This window comes from Brassica napus, chromosome A6, assembly GCF_020379485.1.
Source record: "Brassica napus cultivar Da-Ae chromosome A6, Da-Ae, whole genome shotgun sequence".
Taxonomy (NCBI): domain Eukaryota; kingdom Viridiplantae; phylum Streptophyta; class Magnoliopsida; order Brassicales; family Brassicaceae; genus Brassica; species Brassica napus.
Window position 1 is genome coordinate 2,523,462 of NC_063439.1, and position 17,284 is coordinate 2,540,745.

General features: G+C 27.9%; 1 protein-coding gene across 1 annotated transcript; it reads right to left on the reverse strand.

Annotated features, from left to right (window-relative positions):
* Positions 1–3,971: 3,971 nt before the first annotated feature.
* Positions 3,972–6,465, reverse strand: LOC125610140 (probable indole-3-pyruvate monooxygenase YUCCA10). Its single transcript, XM_048781994.1, has 4 exons — positions 5,784–6,465; positions 5,074–5,316; positions 4,407–4,532; positions 3,972–4,294 (listed from the first exon to the last, which is right to left on the reverse strand). The coding sequence occupies exons 1-4, from the start codon at positions 6,390–6,392 to the stop codon at positions 4,115–4,117; spliced, it is 1,158 nt and encodes a 385-aa protein (XP_048637951.1). The 5' UTR covers positions 6,393–6,465; the 3' UTR covers positions 3,972–4,114.
* Between the last annotated feature and the right edge of the window lie 10,819 nt (positions 6,466–17,284).

Here is a 17,284-nt window from a genome sequence, read left to right on the forward strand (position 1 = left end):
CTCTTAACATCATATATATTGACATAGGGGTAACAAAAAAAAAGAATATTAAAAAAATTAGATGTTGAGCGTTTATTATTTTTTTGAAATAAATGATTTATTTCTTTTGCTAAAGTTGAAAAACTGAAGACACTGATAAGACTCATATTGTACTAAACTAGCAAAAGATCATAGCGACTAGCATTATCATATGATACTATGGTCTATGAGCTCAACACTCAATAATTCAAACAAGATTTTAATGAATATATAAAACATCAATTATTTTTGAGAGGCATATTAGTAATTATTTCACACCAAAAAACAAAATCGTAAAAAATAAATTGACATGCAAGAGAATTGTGCAGCTTTAACGTTCATTCATTCACAAATTAATAATTAAAAGACAAAGCTACATTAATTCATTTACTTACTGAACTTATTTGCATCCAATTTGTTTAGATCAAAGAATCTCCAAACCTGAATTTTCACCTTCCACCACAAGAAAAAAAATTTTACCTTTAAAGTCACGTCCAAAGTGTATAGACTCGAATGCAAAATATCTCTGGTAAAAATATCAAGCCTTTCACCGCCAGAAGATACTGATCTCTATTTTCTTCAGTTGCAACCGACAGAAACTCCAACCAGCACCACAAACTCTGGAGGTTGTACTGGTCGTCGTTTGTGGTGGTTGTGACTGGAGTGAACGGAGAATGTTACATTCCGGCGGTGAAAGGGCTTGATACTTTCAATGGTGAAATTGTGCATTCGAGTAAGTACAAATCTGGACATGACTTAAAAGGTAAAACTGTTCTTGTGGCTAGAGGTGGAAATTCTAGTATGGAGATGTGCTTTGCTCTTAATAACTTGGATGCTCGTATGACCGTTTCAACAAGAAAATATGGCTTTTTCTGACGGAATTCCCGAGGGAATAAATATTATAACTCCTTAAGTAACTTAAATAATATCGCTTTTTCTTCTAATTATTAATTTATGAATGCATGTACGTTAAAGCTGCATACTTCTATTGTATGTCAAATTGTAGTTTAGATTTTTTTCCTCTCAATGTGAAATAATTACTAATATGCCTATCAACAATATTTATCTATTTGTGGTTAAAGCTCCCTTCATTTTTTAATGATAGGTTTTTTAGAAAAAAAAGTTTGTTTCACAAATATGTATTTTTTGTGTTTTCTATAAAAAAATTGTAAACTTCAAGAAAAATAATTGACTTTATTGAATTACTATTGGTTAAAAGTTATTGAAAATTACAGAAAACAATACATTTATTATTGTAGTTTAATGTGTTTTCTTAATATATGTGAAAATACTAAAAAGTCTATCTTTGTGGAACGGATGGAGTATGATATTTGGCTAGGTTAGTAATATATGATTTTTATCAATGTCTTTGGTCTCTTCAACTTTGACCAAGAAACAAATATTTTATTTCTCAAACGGTTTTTAAATAAATGCCTAACCAATAAACCATCTAATTAATTTTTTTAATTTTTTTTGTTACCATATGTTGTTTTATTCAATCCCTTCTCTAAATGTGTATACATGCATGTATTGGCCAAAAAGAGGTATACTTAGGGATGTCGTTGCTAAAGTATTTTCCGGTGACTATGATTGACACAATGGTGATGTTGATGGCTAAAGCAATGTTATTTATGTACGGAGATCCCTTCAAATATGGAGCTGCCGACCAACACAAAGCCTTTTCGCCACCAAATTCTTTACCGGATAAGTAACCGATGTGGAAACTGTCCAAAGGGTTCGAGACGGCAAGATTCAGGTACCTTCTATTGTCAATCTATTTTTTTAACACATTGTCCACCAAATTTCATATTCATATTTATTAATGTGATTTCTATGTAATGGGTAGTGTTAAACATATTCCGTAAATACTTAATTTATGTCTATATATATATATATATAAGTGAAAAAATAAAAAAAAATATTGAATAACGAAAACAAAACGAAAATACGAAAAAATAAAATAAAAGAATTGAAGGAAAAAGTATAAAAAATGTAATGTAGATTTATTTATAAGTTTTAAAAAACACTCTGACAACTAAATCATGAAATATTATTGTGTACATTTTTCATATCTAAAAAGTGAAAATCTTTATTTCTTAAAATGGCAAAAAATAATTTAGTATATCATAACAAAATAGTATAAACATTATTTTTATATGTTTTTATTTCTTCATTTTCCATAAACCGAGGCTTCACAAAAACTTGATTTAGTTGTCACTGGCTATTGATGCACTATAGGTTATCAATGGTGGCATATAAAGCATCAATGGCAAGACTTTGACGTTTTCAAATGGTATGAAACAGATTTATTTGCAATTTTGTTTGCAGTTATCCCAAAAACCCTCTACACAAAATAAATTCAAACCTCTTTGACGTAACTGACTGAATAATATGATAATGGTTATGTGTTTTGTGAAACTATAAACACAAGACTATGAGTATGTGATAAAGAATGATGGCTTTCCCGAAAAAAATGTCGAAGCATTGGTATGGAGAGAATCTTTACTGTGTTGAATTTTCCTGTAAGGGGATCCCCATAGCCGCCCAAGATGTTATTTCCATCGCCGAAGACATCAAATCAACCTTGGCAACCAAATATTAAAGACTTTTTGAATTAAAGTAGGAACCATTGTGTCAGTTTTGGTTGAGTCTGGTGTTTCATCTCAGTGTTCATGTCTGTAAGTGTGTTTTGTCTATGGATGAATCAGTAAAATGGTGGCATATATTCATATATTGTAGATGCACATTATATGTCCTTCATCAGAATAAAAACAATATTTGATTCAGATATGTAAATTGGTTTTTTGTATCATATATGTTCCTATGTTAATGTTGACCCATATAAAACTCAAACGATATCATTACTTCCAGTGTGCAACAGTTCAATGCATAACTGAATCTAGAGATCATGCATAAATGTTTGAAAATATAAAATAAAATGAGAACTGTTTGGTTGAACAAAAAAAAAGAAAAGTTTATAAATTAGTTTTTTGTACTTTATAGCAAAAACTAGTTATCTATCTAACGTTTCTTAGAAAACATGGATCTAATGAAGACTAACATAACAACATATTGCAACAATAAGCGCCTGAGAATCTTCACAAAAACGTTTTTCGCAAAAAAAAAAAAAAACCCCACCAAGAGGGTCCTTGCGGTGTCAGCATTTGGTCGGAACACACATCCAGTGCCATCGTTGGCCCTTGGTCAACCTTGTTAGTGTGTTAGACTCGATTCTGTGCAGGTTAAGGATCCCATACTTGTTAAGAGGCAGTCGCGGTTACAATCCATGTTCTTGCATTCTGTTTCGTCGTCAATGTCGAGTGTGTATAGCTCGGATTCTTCTTAAGCTCGCTCAGGTATGTCTATCTTGGATCCTCCTCTCGCTTTCTTCGTCTCGTGCTTAAAGGTCAATGAAGATTACATGCTGTGATAAGAACATCAAGAACCAGCTACTTCGGGAATTCTGGCATCCCAGGCAACAAGGTTAAACCCACCTTCCCCGGGTTACCATCATCGTTGAGAACGGGAACTGGTAACTGAAGGATTCTCGAACTATCTAGCGAAAAGTGCCAGTTAGATAGTGATGTGAAGCTAGTTGCATAAGATTAAAATTAGTTTAATTTTCTTCGAGACAAAGTTGTAACCGACATTGGATGCCCGGGTTTTTGAATTTATTATATAGTTCTATATTTAAAAAAACAACTGCACACTTTTTTTGCATGTCAAATTGTGGTTTAGATTTTTTTTAGTCTGAAATAATTACTACTATGCCTCTCAACAATAATTGATATTTTATCTATTCATGGTTAAATACTCATTTGGATTATTGATGTTTGAGTTCTATAGACCGTAGTAATATATGATAATGCTAATCGCTATGATCTTTGGTTAGTTTCTTTTTTTTTTTTGTCAACTTTGGCAAGCTTATTATTTAGTTAACATAATATAAAATATAAAACAAAAACAAAATAAATATTAATAACTATTACAAATTATTGTTTTACTAAATATCAATTTCTGCGTATACATACGGTGATTCACCTAGTATAAGTGTATATTGTAATCCAATCTTTCTGGTGGTTGTTTTGAGAATTCCTTAGTATCTGGCCGTTTCCAAAATAGATTTGATGTCTTGGGCCACAGACATCGCATCTTGAGCGGCTCCAGCGATTCCCTTCCTTGAAAATCCAGCACAATAAATATTTTTCTCTCCTTTCCAATGATCTGGCATTGGATTTTTGGGGAAGCCATCATCCCGCATCACGTACTCATAGTTCTAGTGTTAAAAGTTTTACAAAACACATAACCATTATCATTTTATTCAATCAGTTACATTAAAGTGGTTTTAATTTGTTTTTGTGTAGATTGGTTTTTATTGGGGGGGGTACCTTTAACCAATTGCATACAGAGCTTTTGTAACCAGTCGCAAACACAATGACATCAAAATCTTGTCTCAGTCCATTTTCAAACGTCAAGGTCTTGCCTTCGATGCTTCTTATGCCACCATTGATAACCTAATAGTGCAACAATAGTTAGTGATCCCATTTTATTGGAAAATATACATAATACAGTGATAATTTTTTATCGAAAATATACACAAAGTAGTGATAAAAGTTTATTAGGAAATAAATACAAAATAAAAATATTTTTATTTTGATGATATGGAAAAGTAGAAATTTTCCAGAAATAAAGATTTTCATTTTTACGATATTTAAAATATAGAAGATAAAACTTTCATGGTTTGGAAGTCATGTTTCGTTTTCTGAAATATTTATACATGAAGTTACATTATATTTTACTTTTTTAAACGCTGATTTATTATGACATTATATTTATGAGAAAGATTACATAGTTACATTACATTTTATATTTTTTGTTTTTCCATTTTCCTTTATAAAATACTTTTTCTTCATTTTCAGATTTAATATATCAATACTTCCTTTTCGTATGTATATATATTGAGTTTTATGGTTATTGAATTATTTAAAATTAAGTATTTCTTGTGCAACCGAATTAACAAAGATGACTATAAACTTGATCGACAATGGAAGGTACCTGAATCTTTCCTTCGTGAATTTTTCGGACAGTCCCCACGTCAATGACTGGAGTTCTCCCGGTCAAGAATTTCGTGACAAAAGGACCTTGGTTTGGTCGGATGAGCCCGTACTTGGAGGGATCTCCGTATATAAATAATCTTGCCTTAGACATCATCATCACTACTGTGTCAACCATTCTCACCGGGAAATATTTCAACAGTGTCATCCCCACGTATACTTCCTCTTTGGTCAATATATGTCTCTGTATAGATTTAGATAAAGAATTTAATAATATGACAAATCATACCAAACAAAAACTTAACAATATTAAGCATATGCTAAGCGTTTATTGTTTTTGAGAAAATTAAGATTTTTTTTGTTAAAGCTGAAGAACCAAATATATTGATATAAATTGTACTAAGCTAGCCAAAGGTCATACCATCAACACTATCAGTAATCCAAACGATTTAAAAACATAAATGGACAAAGTATCAATTATAATTGGGAGGCCTTTTTGTAACACATTGGGAGGCTTTTCTGTAACACATTGGGAGGCATATAAGTAATTATTTCACACTGAATTAGGAAAAGTCTAAACAACATTTTGACATGCAAAAGAAGTGTGCAGCTTTAACGTTTTTTTTTTTTGTAAAACAAACAGCTTTAACGTTCATGCATACAAAAATAATAATTAAAAGACCAAAGAAACATTAATGAATTAATACTTACCGGAGTCCTAATGAGAACGGCGGTATTAGCATCGAAGTTATTTAGATCAAAGCTTATTTCCATCCCGGAGTTTCCTCCTCCGACTACGAGAACATTTTTATCTTTGTAGTCACGTCCGGACTTGTACATACTGGAATGCACAACCTCGCCATAGAAATTATTAAGTCCTTCTACCTCAGGAATGTATCTATCTCCGTTCTCTCCCGTTGCGACCACGACAAACTCCGACCAGTACACTTCGATTTCTCCGGTCACTGTGTTTTCGGCCTCTACCCTCCACTTGTTGTTAGACACGTCAAACATTGTGAACTTCACGGTTCGGTTATATCTAGGATTTATGTCAAAACGGGTGACATAAGCGTCAAGGTAATCTATGAAAAATTCTTTGGGCATGAAGGTTGGAACATCGGGACCATGTGGCATGAAAGGCAGCTGACAGAAGTTTTTGGCTAAGTGAAGTTTGAGACGGTCATAGGCTCGTTTCTTCCAAAGTGATGCATATACGTCTTCTTTCTCGAGGATCAAGTTTGGGATTGAGTGTTTATTTAAACAAACTGATGTTGCTAAACCAGCTGGTCCAGCTCCCACAATCACCACTACAGTCTCCATATCTATATATCTCGATCGTGTGTTTAGGTATGATAGATTTTTTCTTTGTGTTGTTCGAAGATGTTCATTAATTCTGCTGTTATATAAAGATATGAGGACATGGTGATATGTGTGAGCAAAAACGATGAAATAAGGAATCTTAAAATTTTTGACACTTGTAACACAATGCAAAGTGGTTTTTATTACTGGTGAATGTTTTGGAACTATGTACATAATTTCTGTAAATAAAGGAGAGAATACAGCCTAGCATAAACGTTACGAACTTATGAGCATAAGGTAACAAATATAATCATATATTCCTTAATCTGCGTGGCTTACAACTTGAATGGTGAATTGACAGAGAGGATGTATGATAATATATTTTTGTTTTGACTATGCTATTTTATTTTGACATTTGTGACTATGATTTTAACTACTATACTTGCTTAGATATTAATACTTTTTTGTATATATTTGATAAGACTAGCCAAATACAGAATCTCAAAACATTTATTATTTTGAGATTCTTTATTTAATTTTGAAATACACATCAAGTATATAAGTGGATAACTACTAAAGTTCTGAAAAAACATTTAAAAAAAAACCAATTTTTTAATTTTTTTACTGACACCCATTATTTTATATTTACATTGAACTACTTAAAATATAGGCATATGTTTAAAATAATTAAATTTTAACTTGACTATCTAACTTTGCAGTAAAAGACAATATTAGTGTCATATTTATTGTAAAACTACTGCAATCATCTTTAAAACATACAACATTTTTTACATTGTGGCAATTTTTCAATCTTTAATAGAAAGAGACTGATATTCTTTGTATTTGGTCATTTTTTCCAAAATTATATTTTAAATCCTAAAGATTATTTCTTCTATGATCTATCTATCTAGGTTATATTATAAACAAGAACCATTGTAAGGTTCAAATAAAAGTAGACGTTATATTGAAATGATCAGTAATAGAGTGATACGTGTTATTTAGTCTTACCGCTGTTCTCTTAATATTTTGGGAAAGTAATAAAATGTATATTCTAAATGAACTGAATCAGTTATGAAGTCATTACACATATTGTTTAACAAAGAAATGACACATATTTATTTACTATATACGTTAAATGAACGTGTCCATGGACTACTGGAATCTATTTACTTTGCATGTATCCAAAAGATGGTTTCTTCGTATGCCCACGCAAGTTCAGATTGGTAGTAATGAAAAACGTTTCCTAATGGTCGGATATACGAAAGTCGAAACAGATTATTCTTCTACAACTTATCCGTTTGAAAATTGAGCCCACCAAAAAAGTTAGTTGCTTTAATGTTAAACTAGATTTTGATCCACGTTTCAAAAGCGCGAGTTTTTTTTGGTTAATAAAATGTTGATATAAATTAGTGTTATAATTTTGATGTACATTATTAAGTTACAAAGTCGTATTATATTGAAAAAGAAAATATTTTTTTTGTTTAAAGTTATATAATTGATCAGTTAGTTTATGTGAGATTTTATATGTACATCTTTTGTTTACAACGTCATTTTTATATTTTGTGTGCAAGATTATATATATGTTGAGCTGGTGAGATATATTATTTACCCGGCATATTTTGGTTCAATTTAATAGTATTAATTTTTTTAGGGTTAAATAGTTTTAACAGTGTTTTCATACCCAATCCAGACCCACGGTTGAACCGGTAAATGATAGGTCAACCCTATATAGTCCGGTTCAGACTTAGTTAAAATCCGATATTTAAAAATCAGATAACATCTGATAAAAAAGTAAAAACCCTTCCTTAACCTGAGATCTGACACTGGATTACCCAATACAAACCCTTATAAAACTTTTTGATATTTTTAAGAAAATTATTCAGTTTGATATACTTTTTAATATTTTTTAATAGTACAAATATTTGAAAAACTATTTTATTTTTTATTTTTAATTGTGGTAAAACTTTTACTGTATCATTTGAAGAAAATAAAGAAAATTGTGATAGAAGAAACTAAAATTTATTTTTATAATTCAATATTATTTTACTTATATTATTGATGCTATGTTGTAAATTTACCTATTTTCTTTTTCTTTTATATTCAGAAGTTAATTTTTAGTAGTTGTTATTTACTTATTTAGAAGTTAATTTTAATAATATATTATAAATTGTCTATTTTCTTTTATTAGTAATAACTATATGTGTTGATATGATATTATCTACATTATATTAATATTTTAAATAAAAGGATTATTATATGTATATATATAGTTTAAGTATCTTATATATTATACTATTTTATTTGCCATTTTATTTTATTTTATAAAATATAAATTATTTTAGTTTAAAAATCTAATTTTACATTGATAAAAATGAAATTGGATAACCGATATATTTCAGTATTTTGTATCAAATAAAATAAATTTTCAATTTTAATGGAACAACCTACAAAACCTAGTTATACTTAATTATGGATTAAGTGAACCAACAATTATTTTCCAAAAAAAAACTTTATCTAACACATGTCTGTCTAATCTAGTTTTTTTTTTTGCATAAACATATTATATCTAATAGATAAAATATAATAACTAAGAAAATGTAACAGAACATATGTACACTTTGTCTTTATTATGCATAAAAAATACTGTGTGATTGAATTGTTAATTCATACTTTGAGTTTTGTTTTTTAACTTAAGTTTGTGGAATAGCACTGCATTAACAAAGACAACATTAAAATCGTTGGATATAATTAAGAGAGAATTGGTTAGTTATATTCTTTAGGAGAAAATGTAGTGCATTGACAAATATTTTAGTACTGCACACGTTAGATATAATAGTACTGCATTGACAAAGATTTTGTATTATTTTGAAAAGATATGATGAATCTAGTTACTTAAATTTGATTTGGTTAGTTATATTCTCTAGAAGAAAATGTAGTGTATTTGATTGATATTGTATTGTTAGATTAATTATTGTAGGACCAAAAACTAATAAATAGCAATCCTAAATAGGTCCAACAACTTTTTTATGGTAGATTTTTTTAAGACTCCTTCTCTTTTTATAGTATAGACTAGACTTTGAGCCGCGCGGATGCGCGGGATTATTTATATTTATAATTTATGTTTTTAAATTAAAAAGTATGATTTAATAAAATTTTATGAATTTTGGTTCGTTTCCAGATTTGTATTTTTTTTGTTTGGTTCCGGTTCGGATGTGGTATTTGGTTCAAGAAATATAGTAATCGTTCAGTTATTTTTGAATTTGAATATGGTTTGAATTTAGCTATTTTGGTTTTTGGTTTGGATCAAATAACAATGTTAGACATTTTATTTTTAATTTAGTTATTTAAAAACTTAATTAAGTGAATAAATAGTGAACAACTTTCTTAAACTGTTTTGGGAAAGTTGGAATGTAATTAATATATTCTACATATAAAAAGAGCAAACACAGGAAATGAATAAAATAAAAATATTCCTGAAAACGTTAAACTAAAAAGATGTTTAACAATACAAATCTTATTTATAATATGTTCAGTGTAGAAAATATTGTGGGTTGGGTATTTAAAGATGTTGTTGCCTGTTGGTATATGCGTCTCTTCTACAAACCCCAAATAAATATTCCAAGGTCAGTAGTTCATTTAGTTTCGCAACAGCCATAGTCTAAAGTTATCTCTACAGCAAGATGACAAATTAAACATAAACTAAAAACTAATTGGCTATTTTTGAAGAACTGGTACCGAGTTCTCACTGGATATATAGTAAGCACTAACCAATAACACATGGTTGGTGTCACCAGCTATAAATTATCATAAACTTTAAATTCATCTGAAACCCATGTCTTTTATTTGATGTCGTGTTTAAACTTGAAAAAGAAAACTCAATCCTTGACAAAGAATAACGTAGAAGAGACACATAAGCTAGTAAAGTACTAATCTAGAACGTTGGATGATGAGGAACTCGAACCAGATGTCGAAGGTCTCTCCGACTTATCCTACGCCCACCACCAGCACACACCACGTTTTCACGTGGCTGAACCTTTTAAATTTCACGAAATAAACCCATCAAGCCACCCAAAAGAACAGATACAAACTTAACCAAGCACCAAAATTTTATAATGAACCATCAATGAGAACGTTACCCATCGATCTTCCCACATCCAGATTAAAAACCCTACTTCCTGTTTAGATTGAAAATCTTAAGAGTAAATCCATCTCGACTCGAGAATTGCTTTTGATTTTCACTGTTGATGGTATTTTCGTTCAAAGCTCTTAACGATGACAGATGAGCTTGTGTAGACTTTTAAGTTTAGTTATATGTTTAATCTAATAATTAGGTGAATGTGTATTAAACCTCCTCCAAACAATGATAGATGAAAGTGAATTTAATAAAGTCTATATTTTTATATTTAGTCACAACATATTTAATAAGCCCAAAATTAAAAACATACCATGGTAGAATTCAAATAGGACTTTATTTTAATAGAGTAGATAAAAGAAAAAAACAGGTGTGAGAGTTAGGTCGCACCACAATAGAAACAAACAGAGATTTATGGCTAGACATTTGCAATTTGTTGTGCCAAAAATTACACCAAAATTGCCTCTCACTCAAATATATGTAATTGAATGAGCAGGGCAGTGCATAGTCACTCTTGGTGCCCTAAACCAATATATGTGGCCTTCAGAAAAATACAAAGCAATTCAGAAACTTAACAACACTCAAATTTTTATTAGTTAAATAACGATTTTCTTTTTGAAATACTTATTTTCCCCAAAAGATGTTCATAATTTTCATAGTGCAATATTAGTACTCAATTTATATATAATAAAATACAATGATAAAACAAAAAATTAAAAAAAAATCTACTAAAAATGAATTAAAACGAATAATATTAATTTTTTTTTTACAATTTTATAATGTTGATTTTCATCCAAAAGGTCGTTAAAAATCTAGGTTGAGAGTTTGCTTTCTAACTTTTTACAATCTATATCATTTTCAATCTGCTAATTAGTTTTGCCAGTTGTTACTAACAATTAGTCTATTGAACAATGAATTTAGTCTAATTCGAATGTTATAATTTGAAAAACAGCAAATCTACTATCTTAAAATTATGTTGAAAACAATTGTTTGTCAATAATTTTCATAATAAATCAAATAAATTAAAACCTAATAAAGATTTAAGCAATGACTAGAATTTTGTGCTTAAAATTAAACAAAATGAAATTATTCAAATTAGTATTTTATGCTATATTAATATTATTTAAAATAATTTATAATTTTTATATTAAAATGTTTCGTTTTCTTTTTCACTTCAGTTTTAATGAGTAAACATGTCCTATATTTTCCATAGAGGTATGAATTTGGAAAATTAATTAACTGATGTAAATATCAAAATTTATATTTGATTTATATTTTATAAATGGGTTATGAATTGATGATTTTGACCAAAAATCCAATGAAAAAAAAATAGTTGTACTGGTTTTTGTGGATGGTTGATTGTGGAGGACGGAAAGTTAAAGTCTCAAATTAAGCATTTACCTTCTTATGTTTTTGACAAGTGTTTTTCATTTCTTTATTGAATTTTCTGATATTAGTAAGCATTTTAATATTAAAACAGACAATTTTTAACAAAACCAATGAAGGTTCTATTTGTCGTTTGTCATTGACGACTAAATTGTTAAAGAAATAGTTTTGGTATGAAATGTTGAGATAAAACCAGCTGATTACATTTGGTCTGAAATCTTAGGAAAACAATTGTGTTGAATATTGGAGAAAGTTATATTTATGATGACGACGAGTTAAATTCTTTGATTAAGAATTGCCTTCTAACGTTTTTGAAAAATATTTTTGTTTTCATTTATTTATTGAATTTGTCGATATTAGTAATAACTTTTAATCATTAAACCGAAATTTTTTACGGAAACAATGAAAGTTTGATTTGTCGTTTGTCCTTAACGGTTACATTGTTAAAAAATAATACTTTTGGTATGAAATCTTGTAACAAAACTAGACGATTGCTTTTGGTCTGAAATATTATTACAAAAACTGTGTTTCCTGTTACAGAAAGTTATATTTTGGATGACGGTTAGTTAAAGTCTCATATTAAGAATGTAAATTCTAATGTTGTTTACAAATGTTTTTGGTTTCATTTCTTTACGCACTTTTAATCATTAAAACCAAAACAAATTTAATGGAACCAATGAAGGTTTGATATGTCATTTGCCATTAGCCGCTAAATTGTTAAAAGTACTTTTGGCCTGAAATCTTTTGATACAATTAGACAACTACTTTTTGTCTGAAATCTTATAATAAAAATATTTTATTGACTATTACATAAAATTATATTTTGGATGATGGAAACTTGAAGTCTCAGACTGGGAGTTACCTTCTAATGTTGTTGAAAAAAAAAATTTGTTTTTGATTTTTATGTACTTTATCGATATATTAAACACTTTTATTCATTAAAATCGAATATTTTATTATCCGGAACCAATGAAGGTTCGAGATGTTGTTTGTCACTAATGGTTGAATTAAAAAAAAATGCTGTTGGTTTAAAATCTTGTGCTAAAACTAGACTATTACTTTTAGTCTTAGAACATCCAAAACGTCTTTAAAATCTAGGTTGAGAGTTAGCTTTCAAATTTTGTTGAGAAGTGTTTTTGTTTTCATTATTTCAATTAGTTTTCCGGTTGTCACTAACAATTAGTCTATTGAAAAATAACTTGCCTATAAATCAACTGTTGTGGAATGTTAGATTTTGGATAACTGCAGTTCTACTATGTAACAGGAAACACGTTTTATTTCCTGTTACAAAACTAGACGATTGCTTTTTTGTTTAGCTATTCTTATATGTCATTATTAATTTAAACATAAAAATGATAACTCAAAATAGTAACAGTTGAAGATTGAAATTTATTATTATTATTATTATTTAAATAAATTTTGACAAAAAGAGATTAAACAATAACTTTGGTTACTCATAGTGATAACAAAATGATATAATAATTCAAATAAAGAAAAAACTAATAAAGAAAATTTAAGAAATGAATAGAATTAGTATGCTTAAAATTAAGTGAAATTAAAAATATTTAAAATTAAACTTTTATAATGTATTAATATTATTTAAAATAATTTATCTTCTTATAGTAAAATCCTTCTTTTATTGTTTCCTACAGTTTCAATGAGTAAATATGTCCTATACTTTCAGTAGAGGTATGAATTTAGAAAATTAATATATATGGATAACATCAAATTCCTATTAACTGATGTAAATATCAAAGATTTTTATTTTATTTTTTTTATTTTTATAAATGGGTTATCAATTGATGGTTCTGACCTAAAATCTAATTAAAAAATAGATGTACCGGTTTTTCTGAATTGTTTGATTTTGGATGACGGAAAGTTAAAGTCTCAAATCAAGAATTTACCTTCTAATGTTGTTGAAAAGTGATTTTCATTTTTTTATTGATTTTTGGTTATTAGTAAGCATTTTAATATTAAAATCTATACTATTATTTGCGAAGTAAATTTTTGGATCGAGCTCTCACGTTGAAAGTTAGAGTGGTTGATATCGTTTATACCTTTAATGAATAAAATGTATAAATAAATTAAAAAATAAAAACGAAATTTTAATTGATTTTGATTAGATAATTGATTAATATTAAGAATAGTAAGAATTATCTAAAATCTGAAAATATAATTTAAAAAGAGATATAACTTCTGTATATATTGTATTGTTATCTGAAAAAGTCTTTAAATAAAAATTTAAAAACATGAATTTTATATAAAAAGTTAAAACATGAATTATATAACTAAATATTAATCAAATAAAATTCTTAATTATATAATTAAAATAGAATATTAAATTATCCAAAATCTAAAAAATTAATTAAAAAAAAAGATAATTTCTATACATAAATTGTATTGTTATCTGAAAAAATATTTTAGTAAAAAGTTACAACATAAATTATATAATTAAATATTAATCAAATATAATGAATAATCTCACGTTGAAAGTTAGAGTGGTTAATATCGTTTATACCCTTAATGAATAAAATATATAAATAAATTAAAAAATAAAAACGAATAGTAAGAATTATCCAAAATCTGAAAATATAATTTAAAAAAGAGATAACTTCTGTATATATTGTATTGTTATCTGAAAAAGTCTTTAAGTAAAAACTTAAAAACATGAATTATATATAAAAAGTTAAAACATGAATTATATAACTAAATATTAATCAAATAAACTTCTTAATTATATAATTAAAATAGAATATTGAATTATCCAAAATCTAAAAATATATTTAAAAAAATATAATTTCTATACATAAATGGTATTGTTATCTAAAAAGGTATTTTAGTGAAGAGTTAAAACATAAATTATATAATTAAATATTAATCAAATATATTTTTAATTATATAATTAAAAATATAATATTAAGTTATTTTAAGATTTATTTTAATATAATGAATATAGTGTACAAAATGTTTTTAAAAAATTATGAAAATATTTAAGCCCGCATCGTGGACGAAACACCTAGTATAAATTGTTTTAACAAAACCAGTGAAGGTTCTAATTGTCGTTTATCATTAGCAACTAAATTGTTAAAAAATAATGTTGGTATGAAATCTTGAGATAAAATCAGCTGATTACTTTTGGTCTGAAATCTTATGACAAAAAAAATTACATTAACTTTTGCATAAAGTTATATTTTGGATGACATTAAGTTAAATTATGTGGTTAAGAATTTACCTTCTAACGTTGATGGCAAATTTTTTTGGTTTTCATTTCTTTATTTAAGTTTTTGATATTAGTAAGCACTTTTAATCTTTAAACCGACAATTTTTTTACGGAAAAAAATTTGAATTTTTTGTTTTTCCTTAACGGCTGGTTAAATTCTTTAAAAATACTTTTAGTATGAAATCTTTGTAGAAAATTGTGTTGAGATTTACAGAAATTTATATTTTGGATGATTGTAATTTAAAGTCTCTGATTAACAATTTACCTTCTAATATTGTTGACAAATGTTTTTGGTCATTTCTTTTTTGAGTTTTTTCATATTAGTAAACAATTTAAATCATTAAAACCGACAATCTTGAATGGAGCAAATGAAGGTTAATTTGTCAGTTGTCCACAACGGTTAATTATTTTTTGAGAAAAATATGTTTGATATGAAATCTTGTGACAAAACTAGACTATTACTTTTGGTCTGATATCTTATGACAAATATTTTGTTGACTGTTGCAGAAAGTTATATTTTGGATTAATGCAAGTTTAAGCTAAAATTAATAATTTACTTTCTAGGGTTATTGACAAGTGTTTTTGTTAACGTTATTGAATTTGCCGATATTAGTAAACACTTTTAGTCATTAAACCGGTAGCTCTTTTAACGAAGGTTTGATTTGTTGGTTGTCATTTACGACTACATGATTAAAAAAAAAGCAATTTTGGTAGGGAAACCTGTGAAAAACACTGGTATGGAAATTTTGAAAAACACTAGACAATTTCTTTTGCAATAATTTTTCTACCAAGTGCAAAGATCTAACCTTTAGTACAAAACCTTTTTACTGTACAAAGGCTCTTTTTATTCTATTATCAACACATTCTTTTATTGCTCTGGAAATGACAAGTATAAAGCAAAAGAGTTAGAACAGGTGTTGATAATTAACACATAGTCACAGTCTCTCCATTACTCCTCTTCTTTGTGTTAATAAGTCTTTTGGTGTTTCCAAACCATAGCAAAATGAATGAACCACCACATCACATAGAAAGTAATCTCCATTTGAAGCAAGACACCACTTGTGAATAAGAAGAAGCGAGAAAGACACTTGCTTAAGGGGACAAATTGCAAACTTAATATGCAATAACGTTAAGCAAGAAAAGACATTCCGTACCATTCAGTCCTGAACTTCTTTGAAGGAAACTCAACTTCTCTGTCACTGTTTTTGTGTCTGTTGGTAATAATAACTAAATCATTAAGGAAAAAACTGTAAGTTTAAGGAAAGAAAACAGAGCAATTTCTCATAATTTCTTACGTTTTCGGGCAAGTAGATCTTGTTTCTTAAAATCTTAACCAGATCAAGCTTTCGCTTCACCCATAACCCAAATTTGAATAACTACAAGAAGATTCAGCGCTAATCTAAACAAAACCTACTTTGAATTTTTTTGCCATCAAGCCCTAAATCGCATAAGAAACCTATAAACCCTTACTGATATTTCTAGAGAGAGATAAAAGGGGAAATATCAAATAAGTGATAACCTCTGACCTGCGTGATGAAAGGAAGACGATGGAAAAGTTTGGTTAGATAACTATACGGGTAAACTTCCATTAAATTAGAAAATATTGATAATTTACGTTTATTTTAATTATTAATTCAGTGACAAAAGTTGTTGTTTTTAGAATGATATAATGGGTTAGAGAAATTTTGGAAGATAATTTTTTTAATTTTTTATCACAAAAATAGCATTCAATAAAGAAAATGATCAAAATAAGTTTTATTAAATGGTTAAAATGTATTTTTACGCTAAAGTTAACTAATCTAACCTTATGGTTTTGAGTTAAGAGGCGGAGTTTTGGCTATATGGTTTTAAATTTAAAAAAACGAAAAATAAATATTAAAAATTTTAAAATAAAAAATTAGTTATTTTGGTTTTTGTGATAAAAATTTAAAATAGATATTCGAGAGAATTGCCGAAAGGGTTATTTCAAAAGTGTTTTTAGTTTTAACTTTTAATAGATTAAATACGGTTTAAAATGGCCCATTAATGAGAAATGAAAGTGAATTAGCCCTTAGTTTTAAAATAAGTACTGTTTACCGAGTACCCATTACCCATTGGACCTGCAAAGTTTCTACCGACTATAGTCGTAACCGGTTTACGGATTATAGTCGTAACCGGTTTAATGATTAATAACAA

Bases quoted from the DNA above. Each gene is read 5' to 3' on its own strand.
- LOC125610140 (XM_048781994.1), bottom strand. From the start codon at position 6,392: ATGGAGACTGTAGTGGTGATTGTGGGAGCTGGACCAGCTGGTTTAGCA. The intron at 5,317-5,783 runs GTAAGTATTAAT...AAATCTATACAG, and splicing joins CCGTTCTCATTAGGACTCCG to AGACATATATTGACCAAAGA. The intron at 4,295-4,406 runs GTACCCCCCCCA...TTTTAACACTAG, and splicing joins CTGTATGCAATTGGTTAAAG to AACTATGAGTACGTGATGCG.